At 39.0% G+C, this 22,681-nt stretch overlaps 1 protein-coding gene across 1 annotated transcript in view; it reads right to left on the bottom strand.

Annotated features, from left to right (window-relative positions):
* Positions 1–345: 345 nt before the first annotated feature.
* ipo11 (importin 11) overlaps positions 346–22,681 on the bottom strand; it is a 46,193-nt gene continuing 23,857 nt past the window's right edge. The window contains exons 17-30 of the mRNA XM_077601230.1: positions 21,397–21,430; positions 20,669–20,709; positions 20,476–20,592; positions 16,591–16,704; positions 15,942–16,057; positions 14,560–14,636; positions 10,706–10,785; positions 10,318–10,398; positions 8,860–8,955; positions 8,393–8,506; positions 7,856–7,977; positions 6,006–6,101; positions 4,956–5,040; positions 346–1,019 (exon numbers count right to left, since the gene is read on the bottom strand). Coding sequence (XP_077457356.1) covers positions 855–1,019; positions 4,956–5,040; positions 6,006–6,101; positions 7,856–7,977; positions 8,393–8,506; positions 8,860–8,955; positions 10,318–10,398; positions 10,706–10,785; positions 14,560–14,636; positions 15,942–16,057; positions 16,591–16,704; positions 20,476–20,592; positions 20,669–20,709; positions 21,397–21,430 — 1,338 coding nt within the window. The 3' untranslated portion in view covers positions 346–854. The remainder of the gene's footprint in view (positions 1,020–4,955; positions 5,041–6,005; positions 6,102–7,855; positions 7,978–8,392; positions 8,507–8,859; positions 8,956–10,317; positions 10,399–10,705; positions 10,786–14,559; positions 14,637–15,941; positions 16,058–16,590; positions 16,705–20,475; positions 20,593–20,668; positions 20,710–21,396; positions 21,431–22,681) is intronic.

Below are 22,681 nucleotides of genomic sequence, written 5' to 3'. Positions count from 1 at the left end.
TATATATACACTTTTTTAAGCTTAGGTATATGTCCTCTGATGTTCAATGTGTTAAACACATAGCAGTAATGAAAATAATATTTTTGGTTAAAGTGCTCCAACACTCCCACAAATAGCAGCAATACGTATATACATAATTCCACATTCAGGTCATTGGCTTGAAAATAGAAAATAATCACCTATTGTGTAATCTAACTAAAAACAACAACAACAAAAACTCAGTAGTTAGTTCAATTTGACGTCTGGCTGTGACGTGAACACCTTAAAACATGGAGGGGAAGTAAAAACAAATTGATATAGTCATGCTGAATACAGTCCATATTTTACATAGATACAAAACTTACATTTGTTTTTTTTTCTTCTTGAGGGATTTGGGGGATAGATTTTGTAAACTGTTTCAGGTCCATCTTGTTTCTTTTATACCACATTGCAGCTTCAGTCTGTAGATAATTCAGTTGAATAGTCCTTGGCTTGCAAACTATTTTTGGTAAGTACACCTCTACTCTTTCCATATCAAAACCACACTAAAAGAAGAAAAATATAAAGTGAGAAATTTAGTAGACGCTCGAAAGAGCTAATGCTTCTCAAACTAATGGTAAATACGCATTAAACACTCTTAAAAAAATAATAATAAAGCAATCTGTTTTGTTAATGGTGGGAGGTGACATGATGACGGGCGATTGGAAAAGGCTATTTCTAGATATATAGATAAGGCAGAGAACATGGGCAGCGTTGGGGAATATTTCCATTAGGGCCCACATGTTTGTGAGTCTTTTTTTTCTGAAGGGAAGAAGGCATTGAGGATTAAATGGCAATGGTGGGTTGTATAGGCTAGTGGAGGATGTGGATGTGATTCAGAAGCCCTGCAGGAACTCCTGGAGCTGCCTTACAAGCTCCGTGTCCACACTTTCCATGAGGTTGCCAAAGCCCTGGTCACCCAGGAGGATTTGCTGAGCCTTTAGTTTCTCGTAGACAAACTGCTGGAGAGAAATGGTGTGCACAGGGTCCTCCAAGGCCAACTGCAATACAACAAAAACTTTTTTTATTTAAAAGTTTTTTGTGAGTTGCAAAAAGGGAAAACAAATGATACTGTATATTACAAAGACTAATGCGCAACAATTGCATCATATAATAAACATAAGATTTTATGTGAGTGTCTTAGAAACAAAAAAATGTCAGTAATGCTGTTAAAATAGGGATGCCTGTTTCTGATTCCTAGTCACCTGGTTTGGACTGTCTGCTGAAAGAGAGTGCCGTTGAGATTCCTCGGCAATGGTAGCCCTATATACCAAACCCAAATTGCACCACTTGGGAATTGTTTTGAAAGTAAATCCAACTTCAGAGGTTCTACTGTTTAACTAATAATTGTTTCTTGCTTCATGACTGTGTCTGTTCTTTACCACTGAACACACTAATTATGCTGGTGTTGTTTCTTCGTCTGCCGAGTCTTAGCAACTAGGTTAGTGTACAGACCCATACGAAAAGCAAGCAGCTCTCTTTAACACTAGTGTTAATGATCTAATCAGCCAAAGTTGAATTTGCCATTGCTGGTAGACGTCATAAACAGAGGGGGAAAGGGCAGGCAAATAAGACGCTGGAGAGCAACAGTATTTTAGATGGCAACTCACAGTCTCTTGCTAATCATGGCACTTGTACTACTCATTAGTTTTCCACGATTACAGGGTAATCAAGCTCCTGAAGAGTGGCTGCTATTGTGTCGTAATGAGAGAAGTATATACTAAGCATAAATTACTGTCTAGTGGCAAAGAGAACTTGATCAGTTTACTGTGTTTAAAATGAGCATTGTTGTCATCATGAACACAAGCTCAGTGTCATCCCTGATTTCTGGATGATCACTACTACTAAATAAGTCAGTAATTTTAGCAATGCACATCACCATATTGCCTTTAATATGCAATAGACTAAACAAAATGGGGATGTTATTTAAACTACAACAAAATGAGATTTGAAAAAAAAAGACTTCATTAAGAGCCACACAACTGGAGACCTATTTTAGTGATATTACATTCAACAAATGATATACAGAAAATGATCCTTTGACCATAAATCAGTAAGTAAAATGTAAAGAAATCCTGATGGAGCTTGAGATGTTATATTTAACGAACTGACAGGAGCATAAAAACAAATTTCCTCACTAGTGCAGAAAAAGATTAAATTTACTGATAATCACGCAATGGATTTACCACGTGTCGATAACACAGTGAGAATACTGGCTCACAGACACACGCATGTAATGTAATGAGCTGTGAGGCTTCCAAATGAATTCTAGCAGACATAAAAAAACATTGCTGACAGCGTGGGGTTGACTGAGTTACACGCAAACAGATGTTAATTCTATTTTTTTGTTTTTGACATGACGTCTGCGACCCCGGCTAACCCTGTGGGCTAAGCCTCGGTGCGTCAAGACTGCAATAGAGCTCTTAAGGTGTCATTTTTGACAATTATCCAATTAATAAATATATAATGTGTGAGTGACCTTTATAGATTGTCTTCACTGGTCCTTGATAGTCATCATTTTACTTGTATTTGTAGACTTGGATTTTAGTCAGTGTCTACTTAATGTTGAGAGAGCAATAGAATCATTATTTTAAGTGACCATGCTTAGAATTTAATTTACTGCTAAACTGATCGTTTCATTGTGAGATATTTAAGAAGGTTCTAACATAACAGGACAGACTGTTCAACAGTGCACAAAATACTCCTCATTGCCAAGATGGGCTTTTTTATGATCCGATGTAGTGGGAGGATTACAATTTGATTGCAGTCATTTGCTCAGGAAATGAGGCTTCACAAATTGGAATATGTGCTACTAATGTGCTACTAATAGGAATTGGTAGAGGGCGTAAATGCTGGTTATTATCAAACACAGACTACCATTAACAGTGTTTTTTTTTCCAATTACATGAGAAAACCATCACTTGCAGCTGAAACCTTCACCAACTTATATTTTGCAGGAGTATGAAACAGTTTCAAAATGACAAGAACTTTAGTTTTAGATTCAGGCAACATGTGCTTAATTAGGAAGCATGAGATATGGGCAAAGAGCCTCAATACTGTGACTTATTTTTGATCGAAAATATACTACGGAATAGAACATGAATGGTTGACCTTTTTATTATGTGGGGAGTACATATTGTTTAGAGGAGATCAATAAATGTGATTTCTATTAGTGCCTTCGCTGCAACTAATGGCATGAATTTGGAAGTGCACACAATTATTATAAAAAAAGAAACAAATATGAGGAATAAATAAACACACTATATCAATCAATCCTATATTTTCATGTCCGACAAAGGTGGTATGAAAAAAGGCCAATTTTTGCAACAACAACAAAATAAAAATAATTCAAGATGAAGGTTTTATTTAAATTACTCCTATCTTTCCACAGCAAACCCAAATTAGGTGGAAACTGACTGGGGTTGCACCCTGACAAACCCCCTCTCAGAGAACGAGGAATATGTTATCAATCCTGAGGGATTTTTGGACTCGAGTTGCAACTTCAATTAGACTAACTTTGAAGTCCTTTGAACAAACAATCAGCCTGAGAATAGCTTGTAAAGAGCCACACATGTGTCATATTGATCATTAAAATGTATTAGGATCAATTTAAGAACTGAATATTAATAGCACATTGGCTCAGTGAGACAAATGTCCCCATGAAGAAAGACATGAGAGTGGTAAGAACTTAAAAGACAAGCACAAGTATGAAGGCAAAAATATTATTGCATTGCCTGCGGTAAGTGGCTTCCTTGTTGAAATCTCACAAGAGAAGGCAGCATCAATTATTTCTTATATAAGAGAAACTAAAAAATAAACTGGTGGATGAAAGGGGAAAAAAGCTTTATCACAAGGAAGCCGGGTTGATATTGTAGACTTTCTATATTAAAATGCAATAATTTATAGCAACAAGATCACATTGTTAATGCAAAAGGAAAAATCCTATCTTGATTACTGATTTATTTATTTATTACTTATTTGATTATTTATTGTTATTATTTATTATTATTTATTTCTTGTTTATTTAATTTATTAGTTATTGTTATCATTGATTGATTATTTATTAGTTGTTGTTATTGTGCACTTCATGGTGAGGCTTTAAATCTAATTTTACTTGTATAATGACACTAAAAGCATTCAATTCATATATATGTAAATTGCACAATTTATGTCCACAAAGCAGCTTTAAGTGCATTTAGTCCCGGATAAGCAAAAGTGATTTCTTTAGCTCCTTTGGGTCCACTTTCTAATTTTGGAATAAACAGTGTATTGGTATGTAGTTTCACTACTTACCAAGACTTTTGCAAAGTCCATCAAAAGTTTTAGCCTATAGGTGCATGTCAGAAGATGCATTTTAGGTTTGTTTTCTTTTTTTGTATAAAAAATGTAATTGCTTTAGTGGTACTTTAACATACAATACACAGTACCAATACTAAATTCTAGCATTTATATGTATGTAGTATTTGCAAACAGTACTGTTGGGTAGTTTTTAGCATGTTTGCTTTAAATGAAGAGGGATTGAATCGAGTCAGGCCCTGCATTCATTTTCCGCTTATCCTCACGCGTGTTGCGGGGGTGCTGGAGCCTATCCCAGTCGATAACAGGCAGTAGGCAGGGTACACCCTGAATTGATGACCAGTCAATCGGAGGGCACACTAAGATGAACAACCATTTACGCTCACACATAGGGACCATTTAGATTGTTCAACCAGCCTACCACCATTTCTCACGTGGGTGTATTAATAGATTTTTCTCAAAAAACAATATGAAATGTATAATTGTGTATCAATTCAGTTATCTTCCCCAACTGCCATTTGCAGTCATGCATCTAAAAGAATCATATATTTTAGGGAAATGTAGGATTACATTTTATAAAGATGCAAATGAAGCATGGAAAATGTTTCAAGAATCATTGCATGTGTGTTTGTTTGACTGACTAGTTTCTTCCTTTTGTCCTGTTCAGTCGGCGGCTCCTCATCCTCACTCAACTTGGGCTCCTCAAAGTGGTTCATCAGCATGCAGCTGCAAACACAATAATATTCAACTCAATATTAATAACCATACGTATACTTCATGACAGGAAACCACTTCAGGACAGGGCGTACACACGCGCAGACAAATTGCACTTGCAATTCATACTGCTGAATTGAATGCAGGGGGAAAAGACAAAAAGCCTCCTGAGTCGAGTCCTTCCAACTTAATTCATTCAGTTTTGGTACGACATGTCACGGGGGGGCTGAAGCATATCCCAGTTAACTATGGCCAGCAGGCGGGGGGCACCCTAAATTGGTAGCCAGCCAATTGCGGGTCACAAGGAGACAACCATTCATGTTCACACTCATACCTCGGAGCAATTTAGAGTCCTCGACCAGTCTACCATGCATGTTTTTGGGATGTGGGAGAAAACCGGAGCACCCAGAGAAAACTCACGCAGGCATCAAGAATATGTACGGAGCTTAGAAATGAGTCTTATGCCTCAGTGAAAAAGAACGCAAACATACACAGAGATAGATTCACTTTCAAAGTATGATGGGATATTTATTCCCTTCCCACATCAAGCTGATGCATACAGGTTGTTTTCTCTTCAATTGATTGAGTTTCACAAAAATGTGGTCCTTCTGGTTCTGCTCACCCTCCTTCAGTCAATTTGTCACTATCTAGATTAGTCAACTATCAAATGCCTTCACTTTCACGCTTGTGGTTATCATTAAAGCGGGACAGGTGCAGCTGCCACTCATGCCTTAATGAAAAGATGCAGCGTTGGTATTTCTGTGTTCCATTTCTATTTGCAGTGACTGCAAGAATGCGCTGTTCTTAAAACCTTTTTTCTACAAAAGGTCTCAACCTAATACCTGAGATAAACGTATGAATTTATATTAGAAAAGGTCCAAAAAGGAAAAAAAATACATTTTTTCTCTTTAGATATAAATTTGAGGTTTTATTGTTTTTGTATTTAAATGTAGTACCATATAGAGATGCATACTTACTCTTTGTAGGTGCTTGTCTCAGGATCTTCTGTCATCACGTCATGCAAAGTCTCGACACAGATGTTGATTATACCGCAAAACTTGTCCTGGATCAAACTAAATGGCACATGAATGATCAGGTCATAAGTCATTGTCACCGATAACACTTGAAAATGCCTGTATCAAGTAAAAGTAATGAGGGTAGCACTTTAACAAAGACTCAATCTGTTAAATCCTCCCTATGATTAAGTAGCTGGCAAAAAAGCACATGGCCGCCCAAAGACAAGTTGACCGATTCCATTTATCAATGCTGTAGCTTTTCTTTTCCATTCTAGGACACAACTATAAACCCCTTGACTGCAGGTAAACGAAGACCAAAACGAACGTTTACAGATGGAGACCATCTTCCTTACTCCTTCGGTGTTCCAAAGCATTTTTGGAAGCCAATGCTGCACACACAAATTTTGATGACGTCCAAGAGAAGCGGTCAATAGGAGTCAGGGGTGGTGGGGGTGCTGGAGCCTATCCCAGCTAACTATGGGCACCAGGCGGGAAACACCCTGAATCAGTGGCAAGCCCATTGCAGGGCACAAGGAGACAGACAACCATTCATGCTCACCCAGGGTCAATTTAGGGTGTTCAGCCAGCCTAACCGAGAAAACCCACACAAGCCTGGGGAGAACACGCAAACTTCACACAGTGGGGACGGCCCTGGAATCGAACCCTCAACCTCAGAACTGTGAGGCTGACTGACATGCTAACCAATGTGCTGCCGGGCAGGTTCCACTGTGACTAACTGAATACCCTCTTATCCATCTCCCTTAATACCGGATATACTACTATGTTGACCATATCCAAGCTTTTTTGTGATTTTACAAGTAGTTTGTTAGAAAAGAATTATACAAAACAGAAGGTACTGAAAACAGCCTGTGGAAAGGTTGATAAAACCTTGCTCTACTCAGCTTCAGTTAGACAATTTTTTGTCATTCACACACAGAGAAAAAAAAATAACGAGATGCATAATCGTAAATAAGAAAAGATATACTACCCTTACAATTGTAACTGTGATGATATGCGGGATAGTTGATTTGTCATGCAGTTACAGACCAGCCTAGGTTGCCAATTTCCAATTTCATGGCTCTCTAACATTACAAAATCAAGACTGTGGAGAATGTCAGTTTTCCCAAAATCTAGATGAGCAAATGCATTATTAGCCACCCCTTATCTTAAAGTTTCTTCAAAAAAGCTCAAACTATTAACACTTCATAAGATATGTAATGCATTCCGTCAAAAAGCACTTTTAAGTAAATTGCAACTGTATAGCTGTTAGAGTTGTAACGAAGAAAAAAAATCACTGGATATCTGTTCGTGAAGGTAAGAGATACGAGTGTGTCGATGGCAAGCTCCTCAATAAATACAAAATCTGCCGGTAATTTAGAAATACACTGCTTTTCAAGCAGTGCGCCGGCTATTGTGAGACTACTGATCAATTATTCAAGGTTTCACTTTTTCACAAAATTTGAGCACGTCGTAGTACTAGCAAGTGATATTTTCTAAAGAACCAATTCATTGGCATTCAAGAATATCTTTTTATCTAGAATTGGCTTTTAAAGGCTCTTTCAAAGGAGTTGCATATCCAACGAAAAGCATTGCTTGAGAAGTACAGAAAGCAAGAGGTTGAGCTTTACTTGATTTGTTTACAAAGTCAACTACTGCATTTGTTTAAGTGTGACAGTCACACTTCCTATTGCTTTCCTAATAAATCACATCTGGGAAGTCGACAGGCCTGATAATGTACAGTATCTCTGTATTCTTACTCCCCCAAACCATGGCTCCAAATCCCCAAATGTGTATGTATGACTGTGCCTTACCTGCTGTCAGATGGCAAGAGGGAAAGCAGGGCGAGAGACGAAAGCTTCTTTCTTTCAGGCTGCGTAATGTTGTCTAACCGGTCCACCCACATTTCTATCACACTACCAAACAATTGGTCAATCTGGTAAAGCAAAAAAAATGGGGGAATAGAAATTAACGGTCTTGTGACAGCCGAGAGTTTTTTCCAAACACCCTATTCTTCCCTTTCTCATATAATTAGGCCAAACAAAATGTAAAAGTTCCAGAACTAAAGGACTAGACCTTTGCATCAGTGCCTGAAAAAGGTACCACCAACAATTCCATGGCTCATCATTTAGAGCACACTTTCTGACTGATTCAACTTTCACAGGCCTTTTTTTGATACAGCAACATTAAAAGGCAATTTCAAGAGATTGCTGAGAAAGGCAGTCTGAGGCAGTCATGAACACTGAGCTTGTGTTCATGATGAACACAAGGCAGTCCCTGTGCTTTTTCTTGCCAATAAATTGAATTGAATTGAATTGAAGCCAAAAAGAAAGACATGCATGAAATCTCACCTCCTGGCCACATTCAGTAGCCATCTTGGTGAGTAGAGATGAGAAGAAGCTTGAATTCTGGAGAAGGATGCGGCCGATGATGCCCAGGTAGGTGGACATTACCACAGGATATCTCTGCACAAAACAAAGATGACAACAGCAAAAGTAATTTGTATATAAATATCTCCTGATACATCGGGCCAGAGGCGGACCTGGCTAATTTTGCGACCTGAGCGGACAACCCTCTAAACTTAAATACACTTGTACCATAATGCATTTTATTTTGAAATAGGCATGATAGAGTTGCTCTTCCATTGTCAGGGATTTATTTCATATTATTATACATTTACTTGCAACGAAGTGTAAGCTTGGTCTTGCTAATAAAGAATGCTTTGCAATATCAGAAAGTTGTTTCACAGCAAAAAGTTGCAAGGATTTTTAAGATGCGGTTTACAAGTGTAGATTGGAAGGGGATACGGAAAACTCACCTCTCCATTCACTACACCTGTGAGGACACCTTGCAGCAGTGGCTGGAACATGTGGGCTCCGACTATGGGACTGACCTTTAATGCTATTTCTACCACCTGTTGAAACACAGAAGTAAAAGTTGAATCAAACTACGGAATCTATATCTAGTTTGTACTGAGCGTGCAATGAGTGAAGAACATTCACTTTCCATATTATTTGGGATTTGAGTTATGATTGGATTGGATCATGGATATGATCAGGGAAGTTTTAAAGACATTTCAGTAGGGTCCATAAAATGAAATCCCCCCCCAAAAATTAACATAACTGGGTTAAGTGCAAAATTGAAAGCAAACATAAGAATTAAAGATGACTCTTTTATTATTAGTGGAATGTATTTGTACAACAAAATTGACTACCCCTTACTGAAGACTGCTGCTTAAAAAGTCACAGCACAGTTGAGTTTCCAGACTTTAAATGAATCCACTAAATAAGCAGCCCTGCTTAGTCAGTAGTCTAAACACAATTAAACCTCCAAAGGAATCTTTAATGGCATTCCCCTGTATATGTTGCAACAAATTAGCATTTGAATGGAAAAACTAAATGAAAATGACAAACAAATATTGTCTGCATGTATTCTATATTCTTTCGAACATTACATAGAAAGACCTCAACGAGAGTGCTCATATAATGTGAAGTGCCAATGTGTGGGCTGAGGTGTTTCTTTTAGTAAGAACAAAGGAGCCTCACATTTATGCAAGTACTGCGCTCTATGCATATAAGGAAGCGAGAATACGGGTAGAAGAAATACCAGTATAATCTGTATTGCTGGATGCTGTACATAAAATGATATAAAGGGGGTCCTTTGTTGACAACAGAGTTCATATTTGTACTATAGAATACTCCACAATATATCACTAAACTCCTCTAATGCTAATCTAATTAGTCACAATAAGGACATAACTAGTAGTAAGTACTAAAAAATATTGCAATAACAGTTCATATAGGTAGAAATTGGTTAATCTGTTTTTTGTGAATTACTCCTACCAAGAATATTGACCGCATTTAATATTTCCAAAGCCACCTGAAGGTGTAGTGGTTCACTCGGCTTACTTCGATGCGTGGGATCAATGCTTGCTCTGGGGCGCTATGATTGTGAGTTGCGAATGGTTCTGAAGGGGAGCAGTCTAGGGTGTAGTCTGCCTTTCGCCCCAAGTCAGTTGGGATTGGCTCCAGAAACCCCCACAACCCTTATGAGAATGCGCAGTACGGAAGACGAATGAAGGAATAAATATCTCCATTATAATCAGAAGTGATTAACTAATTTCACAAAGGAGGGAGTGGCTGCTATTTACAAACAGCATTCCACCACCTCGTTGATACCATCCCACAACCATATGGCCCTGGATATGCCATTAGCCAAAAAGTAATGTTCTATTTTTAGACACTCAACATAGTAGTCAAAGACAGTCAAAGACTACCTTGAGCACTTGGACCTGGCCCTCATTCGTGATGTCCTTAAGGAGACTGCAGAAAGACTTGCACAAGGATTCAGCATAATTCTGCAAAAGAAAAAAAATAACCCAAGTATAAGAAAACACCTACTGTAAATACTAAGATGATGAATCAACTTATATTACAGTAAGCACTAGGAAGTATTGCACAATCTAACATATTACAGTGATACTGGGGCTAGGCAGTATGGCTTAAAAATAAAATCTCATTTTTTTTTCACAGATAAAGATATACATTTTGTAAATTTATCAGATTTCTCTTTTTTTAAGTTGATCCGGGGGGAAATAGTGTGTTATTAAATTAGGCTAAATTTCACAGCACTAAGGTTTTTGACTCTCTGGGAATTCATGTCACCTGGAGGAACTCTGTTGGAGACAGGTATAGGTAGGCATTGACGATCTGGAAGCATGTGCGCAGGTTCTCTGAGCTCAACTCTGAACACAAAAGAAACAGACGTGAATGTTATTTTACCACTTGACAAAGCAGACAGGGGTCGAAAAGGCACTGAGAAGGATATGCACAATTTTGAATAAACGGCTTCGCAAAAATTATTAAATCCTCCATTTACTGGAGAAAGCACATATCCTCATATCACATGCAGGTTTCAGCCTTACAAGTTTCCATTTTTGAAGAAATTAAAACAAAAGAACTATGCTTGATCATCAAAGGGTACTGGGGGTTAGACTGTTTACTTCATAAGAAAGCATCACATTAAAACCGTCTTTTACCATAAAAGATAAACTAGAAAATTAGCTGGAGGAGCTTCTCTAATTACATGTTTCTTATATCGTATACAAGAGCAAAGGAACAGCGTGACTTCGGGCCTATGTAGCTCCTGAGAGGCTGCTCATCTGCCAACATTAATCTAGGAAGCAATATCAACAATGACCTAAATTTAATTACTAAACACTTCTGACAACTTCATTAGGCAATAATGACATATATTATCCTCGACCTCTGGTGTTTAATTGGGCTTTACTGTAGGAGCTTTTTGATATTTAAACCTAGTTGGGGAAAACCATCCTCTCATTTAATCATCCTGATTTAATTTCTCAAGAATAAAAAGGCTTTGTGGGCACTGAGAAATTCACAACACTACAATTCACTACAACCTCTCTATTAGAAACCACAATTAAAAGTAATAGTAAGACTCATGAATACTTTGAAAACAAGCAAGTTTTCTCTTTTCACTCGCATCATAACTTTCTTGGGTTGGGTCCATCATCAAAAGCAAAGAATAAAGCTGTATTAAGCAAACAAAAAAAATTCAACAAATGAGTTAGAACTGAACAGTATCTAAAAGGTTCTATGATTAGCAACTGAGTCAGCCAGGTATGATGAACAGCATCTAATACACTTTTTGGCTTGCCACAGAAAACCAAAAAAAAGATAATGTATGTAACCATCTGTGGAGGCACACAGTGTTTTCCTCAGACTTTTTATTTAGCAAAACAACATGAATATTCAAAAGAACAGAACTGGAACTGTGACAACAAAACACATTAAGCTGAAACAAAGAGAAACCATGCAGGCCATGCAGACACCAAGCGTGCGTGCAAAGATGATGAAAATTTTTGCATAACAGTTTTAAATTCAAGGCATTAACAACAAAAAATGTGAGAAGGTATCTTGTTTTGATCCCAAACAAGGCAACGTCTAAAGAAAAAAAAGATGAGTATATCTCAACTAATACTTCTGAGAAAACTTTGCACACCCAAAACACATAACCAGTGCTAGCCCTTTATAAGGTTTTCACAGGCTGCCAGTGAAGGTTCTAGACATCCAATACATTTTGCCTGCGAGAGGCTACAGAGTAATTATTCAGTGCTTGACTTCCTACAATGAACTGGACGCAGAATAACCATGATATGGCGCAGGAGAAAGGGTGACAAAGATAGCACGTGTGAAAGAAAGCCCGACATGGAGGCATTAGCTTTTGCTCTATTTTTTTCCGCTCTTGGGAACCTACTGAAATATAAGAAATACTCTCAACTCAACACAACATCAAGCAAAGCAATTCATTTATTGATTCATTTTCTGAACCGCTTTATCCTCATTAGAGTAGCGGGGGATGCTGAAGTCCATCCCAGCTGACTCTGGGCCAGAGGAGGGGGGCACCCTGAATCGGTGGCCAGCCGATCGCAGGACACAAGAAGACAACCATGCACACTCACACCCATACCTAGGGGCAATTTAGCGTGTCCAATCAGCCTAGCATGCATGTTTTTGGAATGTGGGAGGAAACCGGAGTAAACCGAGGAAACCCACACAGGCCCAGGGAGAACATGCAAACTCCACACAGGTGAATGTGACCTGGATTTGAACCGTGTGAGGCTATTGCTCTTAACCACTCAGCCGCTGGGCCGCTCTCAAGCAAAGCAATTGAAAAACAAAAACATTATCAACTGAGACATTTCAACGGTGCAAATTTTTCGACGGGACAACAATGACCGCCAAAGCCATCTTTAGTAATAATGTGTTTTGATAAAACAAAAGAATACTACGGTTCTGAGACAACATGCATTAACTATTGTGCTGAAGAAGACCTTGAATAATTTGGGGGGAATAAACAACTAAACACTGGCTTGCACAACAAAAAAGCAACAATAAAACTACATGAATGTGGGTGCTACGTGTAAAAAAAAGTCTCGCTTTGCCTGTATCACTACCAGTTATTGACCGTAGCGTCATGAACAACGGCTGGAATAAAACTGTGTTTTGCGCTAATTTGGTTTATTTACACAAAAGGACTATGGGTTGTGGTCAAATGAAGTAGAGTCTATTGAATTCAGTAAATACCCCCTGAGGTGACAGTGGGACTTTAAATAGCGAATTGCAATCAGCTACAAGGTAGTGTCTAGCATTGCGGAAACAAATGTTACGGCCCGCCAGGTGCCGAGGGACATAACATTGGTAATAAGCTTGGCTAACATATTTTACATCACACTGAGAGCAGTACTCAATATTTGCAATGAATGGATACCATTGCTACTGTGTTCATACTGTATGTAGATTATTTTGTTGGTTTTTCCCCACTCTGCACAGCGATTGAAAAAAGTAAAATATTCTAACAAATTCAAGTGCTGCGGTTCCATGTTGTTGACTAATGAACCAAAGCTATAAGCACTGTGCAAAATCATTGACATGGCTTTGGTTTATGAGTCTTTATTTTGTGTTGGAGCTGAAGTGCACCCTACATGGCAGTCGTGGCAGTATTACACAAATGAAAAATGTTCATCAAGTCAGGCCAAGGCGAGGCTCTTGACATTCTAATTAGGGAATTTTTTGCTCCAATTTAGCAGTGATGAAGTGGGGCTCTTTTATCAGGCAGGCCAGGCTACATACCTGGCAAGCTACAACGCCAATCCCGCCAGATTCGTTTCTGCATCCCACATCTCTGCACTGCTCTCCATGGGCAAAGCAAAATTAACCACTGCATACTGCGATAAAAAGGAGCCAAATGTGATAATTGACTAGACTAGTTTGACAAAAAATAAAAGGGCAAAGTTGTTTCTTTAAATATTCAATGGTGTTATTTGTTAACAGGGGTTTAAATTGTCTTCCAGTGAAAGATGCCCTACATAAGGAGAATCAAATTCAGTTTGGTTCACGGGCCACATTCATGCCAGACAAGTATATTTTTGGAGGTAACTTAATGGGTGCCATTGATGACGCTAGACGTCCTATCTGATTTGACGTTCGTTTAGTCAAAATAGATAGAAATGTCTAGCAACGTCAATGGCACTGAAATATGAGCATCCACACACATGAGAAAATATTACCATTGTGCTCCTTTATCACTCATCTTTCCCTTGACAGTGTGTGAATTGGTTTTGCGTGGCATATTGCAGTACTAACACGTACCAGCACAGTAAAATGTAAATGGTCCCCCTCAGGGATAAATTGAGTGTATGTAATAAATTTTTTTCTAAATAGTGGCTGTTAATGCTTTGCATTTTGTCAGCATCTGGTGGTGTTTCTCAGCCTTGACCTTGTGAGGTGACATGTCAACGGGCTGCCATGCCAGCTCATGGCCTTCCGGTGGAAACATCTGTCATCCTGTCAGTAGGCATGCATATGCATGAAGCCTTTTTAGTATCTAACACTTGCATGAACACTGGCATGAAGTATGCTAAATTATCGTTTGACAGAGAGGGGGGCGATAATCCAAACTAAAAAAAGCAGAAAGAAATCTCTGAGGGGTTTACCCAATAGAGCTGACATGTTCTGGAAAATTCTGAGCAGCTCATGGGTGATGGCTGGACTGTTCTCCAAAGTCACGTACCTGCATAAAGAGAAGGACAGGCCGGGGGGGAGGAGATAAGACATAAGATAATTATTCAAATTTTCAAAAGCCACACAACCTGACACAATGTGTAGAAATTAACCGCTTCTCTTGAATACTATTGAAGAACGTGTGTGGCTTTTACTTAAAATTTCTGAAAACTCGAGAGATTTGATATATGATAAACAAATGATATGAATCAATAGTTGACAGAAGATAAAAGCCGAGGTGGGTGCCAACCTCACAGAAAATAAATCAAATGGATATTTTGAGGACTATTTATCTGAGAAGATAAAAGACCAGGGTAGAAAAGGGGAGGGAGGGAGGTAGGCTTTTTACCACACACTCTCACATCACACTAATTCTTAGTGCTCGGCAACAACTCAAAGAAGAGGGAGATTAAGGACAAGAGTTAAAAAGACAAAAGATGACAGGAGTGTATGAAAAGCAAACACCTGCAAAAATTATCTTCCACTCACACACAGTCAAACGTTTTGCAGACCTAACAACAACAGTTACAGCATGTCTGAGAGAAAGCTTTACAATATATAGAATTATCTATTTTTTATCATTTATTGTCGTGTGAGCTGATGTTCCCCTAACACAAAATAAATGAGCCTACAACAATTATCAAATTAAACCATTTCTGACATACTGTACTGTAACGTTGCTCCAAAGCCTGTTGTAAATGAATTTGAGAACATATTTTTTCAGTTGTTTATCATTAATTAGATTAATTTGAAGCATGGTGTTAGAGTATTTTGCACGCCTGCTCACAGTTCTAAGATCAATGGTTCAATTCTGACCTCCAGCCTTCCTGTTTGGAGTTTGCATGTTCTCGTCATGCCTGCATGGGTTTTCTCCAGGTTGATCAGTCTCTCCCACATCCCAAAACATGCACGGTAGGCTGATTCAACACTCTAAAATCCTCATTGTGTGATTGTGTCCCAGTGTCCTACCCATATTGATAGCTTTCAACAAACCTCGCTAGAAAAATAATAACATTTTTTGTTTGTTGTTGTTACTTGTGCTTTTTGTGGAGAAGCTTTAAATATCATTATACTGGTATAATGACAATAAAAGCATTCAATTAAATATATTATAGCTGTTATCATGTAAGACAATTTAACCTAAAACATTTTATGCATTGTATAGTTAATAAAGGTGTAAAGACAGCAAACATATTGTCACTTATGAATAAAAAAAATGCTTATTATCATTGATCACAATATGGGGTTTCAAAAATAACCCACCATCACAGATAGAAATGTTTTAGTCCAGAAACAAAATAGTAAGGGTTCATACCAAAGTTCCAGTCCATCCTCTAACAAATACACATGAGGTGGCTGGGAAACATCTGTGCTTAGCTGGATGACAGGAAGAAGGAAGGGATACAGATTCTTACTCTCCGCACCCAGGCCCTGAAAAACAGTTAGAAGTAATCAATTTAAGTTGAGGAATTTAACAATAGTGGCTTCAATTTAATCAGTGTTCTACACAGATTGTTTAAGACTAAATAGTAGGTAAAATTCAACACTTTTTTATTTATTTTACATAGAAAAGGACTACAGGTCGTGGCCCAAAGTCCAATCTATCGAATTCAGTACAATACCCAGAGGTGATGACTTTAACTGCATCAGACGGAATTAGATAAAAGGATATTGGCAAATATACCTTGTTTAAAAGTATGAAGTAGGCACAATATTGACCATTTGCAATCGAAATGTGATCAAACGGCTAGTTTCCTTAAATAGTACACAGCTACACAACTTAACTCTACTACTCAGTGATGGTAGACATATTGGGATGTGATATTTAACAGAAGCTGACAGAAAAGTTAAGAGTTTAGCTTGTTAGAAAATTGCAGAAAAGACAAGAAAACATCAATTAATTGAGGGGGAGCAAAATATGAGGGACAAACAATGTCAGGTCAATGGTTTGGAACATAGTGTACCTGCACAAGATGAATAAGAGTGGTTAGTATAGCACATCTCAGCATGTTGTGGTCTTCAGATTGCTTCCAAAGCAGGGGCAGGTACTGCACTAGGCAGCCTGCATATGGCCGGATCTGAAAAAGAGAAGGGTTATTGTGGGGCAAATATTGTAAAACATAAGACAACTGCAAGAGAGAATACAAACCTAAAAAGTGGTAATATGGTTCACTCCTCTAGACATTTATAAGGTATACGGAATGGCAACGAAAGTATTGATTTTTACAGCAAAACTTGACCACAACTATCATTTATACACTTTCTGGGCCAAGGAAATGGCACCTATCCCTGCTGACCGCAGGCAAAAGGCAGATTACAGATAATTTGAGACTCGATGCATCGTTTAATGGAAGGTGCTTAAAGTGGCTATGAAAAGAGCCCGGTGAGGTCATTATGAGGGTGATGTTTTTTTGTTGTTGTTGAATTTACAAACACGCGCTTATGGGCAATTTTATGAATGGAAAATAGATATACAGTAATCCCTCGAATATCGCGGTAAATGTAGACCAGATATGGCCGCGATACTCGAAAAATCGCGAAGTAGAGTCACCCCTAATATAACTTTTTTTTTTCTTCAGTGGTGAGTCCTAGTAGCAAAAATGGCTTCCGCTTATGAGTTTCAGCGTGGATTTTCACATTTTTATGAATTATTACTTTTTAATAATAGCGGAAAAAAATCGTGAAGTGGTGAATTTGCGATAAGTGAAGACGCAATAATCGAGGGATTACTGTAAACAGTAATATATAATAAATTGGAATGGTTTTCAAATAAATCACTGAGAAACAACAAGGATGTGACCTCCAGGGATAAGTGAGAAATGACATTGATGCAAGTGCCACCTAAGGCTAATGTTATAGCTGTTACCAGTGTTAGTGTAACAAATCATTATGATATTTTCTGGGAGACCCCTTAGGACAGGGGTCTCAAACTTGCGGCCCGCGGGCCAAATGCGGCCCGCGGGACGATAATTTGCGGCCCCCGTCTTAATATGAAAGATCGATTTTTTTTTTTTAATTTTTTTTTTTTTTTTTTTTTTTTTTTTTTACCCCTTTCCCCATGATGGCGCCGTTTAAGTGGCAGCCAGTGGCAGTAGCTCTGTCCACTCATGTTTTTCTTGTTTTACAGCATGTTTTACATGAAAAATTAGAGGGAACATTGACATGCACCTGCTTGTGGCAGGTGTGATACTGGTGTGCCGATAGCGAGCAATGATGATGTCGTGACCGGATGATTCGCCTAAAGACGTTTCGCCGACGGACGTTTGACAGACGGACAGGTCGTCCTAGTATTTGTTAGTTTAATGATTAAATACAAATACTAGTATTTGTATTTAATCATTAAACGCTGTTTTCAGCTGGATTTGACCGAATTTGAGAGCATTTTGAGCCGTTTGGCGAATGGACGTCTATAGACGTTTTTTTGCCTCCATCGCGATATCATCCAGTATTTGTATTTAATCATTAAATGCTGTTTTAGGATGGATTTGACCCGATTGCTGTCATTTTACGGCTCGATTTCTGCTACATCTGCCTGCCCAAGAGTGCTTATTCCCGGACTGCCATTGATGGTAGACGAACATTGATTTTTACTATAATTTGGACAACACCGGCGGCGGGCCGGATTAAAAATCCTAACGGGCCGTATATGGCCCGCGGGCCGAGGTTGAAAAACTTGTACACACACGATCCGGCGGGGCGAGCGTTCGAATCCCGTTTCGGCGAAACCTCCGTTCGGCCGAATGAACGTTCGGTGGAACGTCCATTCGGCGACCTGCCCGTCTGTCAAACGTCCGTCGGCGAAACGTCTTTAGGCGAATCATCCGAGTACCGATGATGTCGCTCACACTGGTACTCAGTGCGCTCAGGGAGGTTGTCTTTCTGCTCAGACCAACAAAAAATTAGAGGGAACTTTGGTTCGGAGCTGAATGAACCAATCACGGTGAGGTATACGGCTCTGGAGGGCGGGACATCGGCCGGGCTGTCCAGTGCCTCGCTCACTCACTCATTCATTCCTCCAATCAGCTGGGCGGAGGAGAAGCCGTGAGGCCGATCACTCCGCTCGGCGCGCACACTCCTCCGCTGCTCTCAGCATAGAACTGAATGAGGCGCTATGATCCGTGATCCAGCCTGTGTCAGTGTCTGTAGCCATCTCCGCGATTGAAACGGAGAGCGAAAGTGCACATGCGCCACAAACCCGCGTGACTGAATGTGAAAGATCAACCCGAGACTCATTCCAAGTGGAAAAACATATTACAGAGCCCCAGAGATGTCTCTTTCAAAGCCTGCCGTGAAGAGAAAGGTCGGTGATGAGCACAGACAGTTTCAAGAAAAGTGGGGAGTGCAATATTTCTTTGTTGAACACAGGGGCACCCCGACGTGTCTCATTTACACTGAAAAAGTTGCGGTGCACAAGGAATACAATTTGAAACGTAATTGTACTACGAGACATGCTGAGGAGTACGAAAAATACCAGGGAGATGAGAGAGCCAACCAGGTTGCCAGTCTTAAAACACGTCTTCTGAGGCAACAGGATCTCTTCAAGAAGGCTACCAAAGACAGTAATGCAGCAGTCAAAGCTAGCTACGCCGTTTGTGAGTTGATTGATCCTGTGCTAAGTGATCCCAAATGGCTCATGGACTTGGCTTTTCTTGTTGATATCACACATGAGCTTAATGTATTGAACAAGAAGCTACAAGGCCAGGGGCAACTTGTCAGTGCTGCCTATGACAACGTGAGAGCATTCTGCACTAAACTTGTGTTATGGAAAGCCCAGCTCTCTCAGACAAACCTTTGCCATTTCCCAGCATGCAAGGCTCTCGTGGATGCAGGCACACCATTCAGTGGTGAGAAGTATGTTGAGGCCATTTCGAAGCTACAGGAGGAATTTGATCACAGATTTGCAGACTTCAAGACACACAAAGCCACATTTCAAATTTTTGCGGACCCCTTCTCCTTTGATGTGCAAGATGCCCCTCCTGAGCTTCAAATGGAGCTCATTGACCTGCAGTGCAACTCTGCACTCAAAGCCAAGTTCAGGGAGGTGAGTGGAGAAGCAGACAAGCTTGGGCAATTTTTGAGAGAGTTGACCCCCAGCTTCCCTGAACTTTCCCGAAGGTTCAAGCGGACCATGTGCCTTTTTGTGAGCACATACTTGTGTGAGAAGCTCTTCTCCACCTTGAACTTCAATAAGTCCAAGTACAGGTCCAGACTTACTGATGAGCATCTTCAAGCTCTACTGAGGGTCTCCACTGCTTCCTCCCTCAAGCCAAATGTGACTATGTGAGAAGAAGCGCTGCCAGGTCTCTAGCAGCAAGGAGTAGGCAAAAGAAGCCGTGTTCAGAATATTTCATGTTCAATGTTCCATTCAAGTTCAGAAAGTTAAAGGTTAAAGAGCTGTTAATACAGACATTTGAAACGGAATAAAAATAATTCATTTTCTCTACTTAGCCAGCCAGTGTATATCTACTGTATGCTCATTAGTATTATTTGGTTTTATATTACTGATTGATTTATTTTTTATTCATCTTTAAGTTAATTTATTTAATTCATTATTTTTTGTTAAAAAATAAAGATATTTGATAACGTTGGAAAGTTTTATCAGTGCTTTTCTTGTGGAAATCCTGATGCGGCCCAGTCTCACCCAGACTCGGCCTCTAGCGGCCCCCAGGTAAATTGAGTTCGAGACCCCTGCCTTAGGAGATCTCTATGACAGATGTTTTCACCAATCAGAAACAGACTGCACTATTGGGGTTTCCCCCAAAAACATTTCTCTTTGCTTGAAATAATCGTTTGGCAACTTTAAGCAATATCCCAGAGCTAAATAGACTTGTGAATGTCATAATAATTACCTGTGTGTTAACCCTTTCAATGACACAGGAGATGACATGGAGCACCTGCATTTTGGTGTCACACTCTGTCACCTGCTGCAACAGCTGGAAGAGTAGCCCAAAAATGGATTCCAAGTACTAGTTGGAGTGGAAAAGAGTTAGTGAGAATACATCCACAATTTAATCTGGTGAAACAGAGAAAAAAAGTACTCACAGGGAGGAACTGCTCTGTCCGGAACTCAAAGTCATCGACGCGTAGTGGTGAGTTAAGAGCAAAATAAAACAAATAATAACAAATAAAAACAATGTCTAAAAATTTGGAAATTTGAAGCTGATACCCTAAATTTCAATAGAGGATTTCTATTTATCACCAGAGAACCACATACCAATAGTGGCAGTCATACCGCATTGCAATAAACACTGAACCGTCTCAAATTTACAGCTATCTTCATCGCCAGAGGCCGATACTGAATTATACATTCAGCTTGTTCAGATATCAACTTGTTTCTCTTATCCTGATGTCTCAAAAGGTGTGGAAGTATATTAGAAATAGACGTGATACTGATTCTATCCTTCAACAGTACACAATTTTCTCTGAGACTTAGATATTTGGTGCAATAAAAAGTATTTTCCACTCCCTCAAATTAATATATGTTTGAGTTCTTACAACTACTTTAAGATCAAATATGTCAGACAAAGATTACCGATAAGCAGGTGCAGCTTTGCGATCTACAAGTGAGAGTTTCTGCAGTACAGTAGAGGTTAAATAGTATAGTGAAATGTGATCTGAAATGGCGGCACACTTCATATTTGTAATGTAAAGTGAGTAGCGAAAATTATAATGTTACAGTATGTATTCAATTTTAACATCAACGATGCTGTATCATGTTTAAAATAAAGTAAACAAGTGCCAGTAACTGCTGCAAACTAATGCTTGGATATTGAGCTTCAGAGTTGTAGCTGTCTCAATCCGCACCTGTTGAGAAAACCAAACAAAAAATATATTACAAAAAGCACATCAATTTAAACTAGACTAGGTATTAGCATTAGCACAGTAATAAATTAATTGATGGACTTAAACTTCTCTTTATCGTGTCAAATTTGTTTCAGAATAATGGTTTCGGAAATCAATCAAGCAAAACAATGACCACAAGTTGGTTGTGGATGTATTCTACACTAGTTTGCTACCTAAAAAGATGCAACATGAGTTAATACATAATGTTTCTACAGCCTGTGCAATGGAATGACAGTCTAAATGAAGATATAAAAATATTAAGACTAACAGTAATGCAAAAAGTGATGCAGTCACTGATTAGGTTTGACATTGAATAAGTTGTTAAAAATGTGTATAGGAGATGAAAAGGTCTCATCATATGAATAGGTTAGACAAATCCATTAGCTAAGCCAATACGTCCGGAAGGTTTATACTTCTAACAAGTCAAATCAAGATTTGGGAGGGCTCAACATTAAAGACAACAAGATGGATAGTATTGTGATGTGAATATAAAGAACAAACTAACTACAAACTAGAAGTTGCTAAGTAACAATCAGCACACTACAGGCTGAAGCCCTGAAGACCAATAGATATTGGTTGATTGGTTCGCAAATACCAGAAGAGTTGGATGTCAACTACTGTCCACAAGAACAAGAAGAACAAATACTTGAGTGCCGACTAGACAGCGCTTCGAACTGTAAAAATACTACAGCATTTGATTCTATCTCTATTATTCTGTTACATGAACCCCACAGCAAGAAAACACATTTAGAGAAGTGGTGTAGCGGAATTGTTAGGAAATGTGAACACAATTTGTGCAAATACTTATGGTTAAATGCATGTTCTACTTTCAAAGGTTACACGAGCATCCACTCTCAGATCCAAAGGCTGCAATTTTGCCATGCAAGAGTGATGGAAGTGGTAATGACCCAGGGGAAGAGCGAGCAGATGGAAGGTAGGAATTAAAGGAAGGTAAGCGAGTGAAGAAATTGGTAGGAGATTTAAAAAGTCAATTACGGTCAGTGCTTTGTAGCACTTTTCTCAACCAGCACAGGAGTCTGGGAAGGCATATGAGTCAGCATTTTTTACAACAAATGTTATTAAATCAATATAGTGGTTTCACAATCTTTGGAATGGGCTTTTAGAGACAGTATGGTACCACATATTTCACTGTGTAACACCCAGTGAATTCAATTGAGGTAGGACATCGAAAAGACCATCCTAAATGAGGAA

Source organism: Stigmatopora argus, chromosome 5 (assembly GCF_051989625.1).
Source record: "Stigmatopora argus isolate UIUO_Sarg chromosome 5, RoL_Sarg_1.0, whole genome shotgun sequence".
Classification (NCBI taxonomy): domain Eukaryota; kingdom Metazoa; phylum Chordata; class Actinopteri; order Syngnathiformes; family Syngnathidae; genus Stigmatopora; species Stigmatopora argus.
The sequence above is the reverse complement of the archived record's forward strand: the minus strand, read 5'-3'. Positions and strand labels throughout refer to the sequence as shown.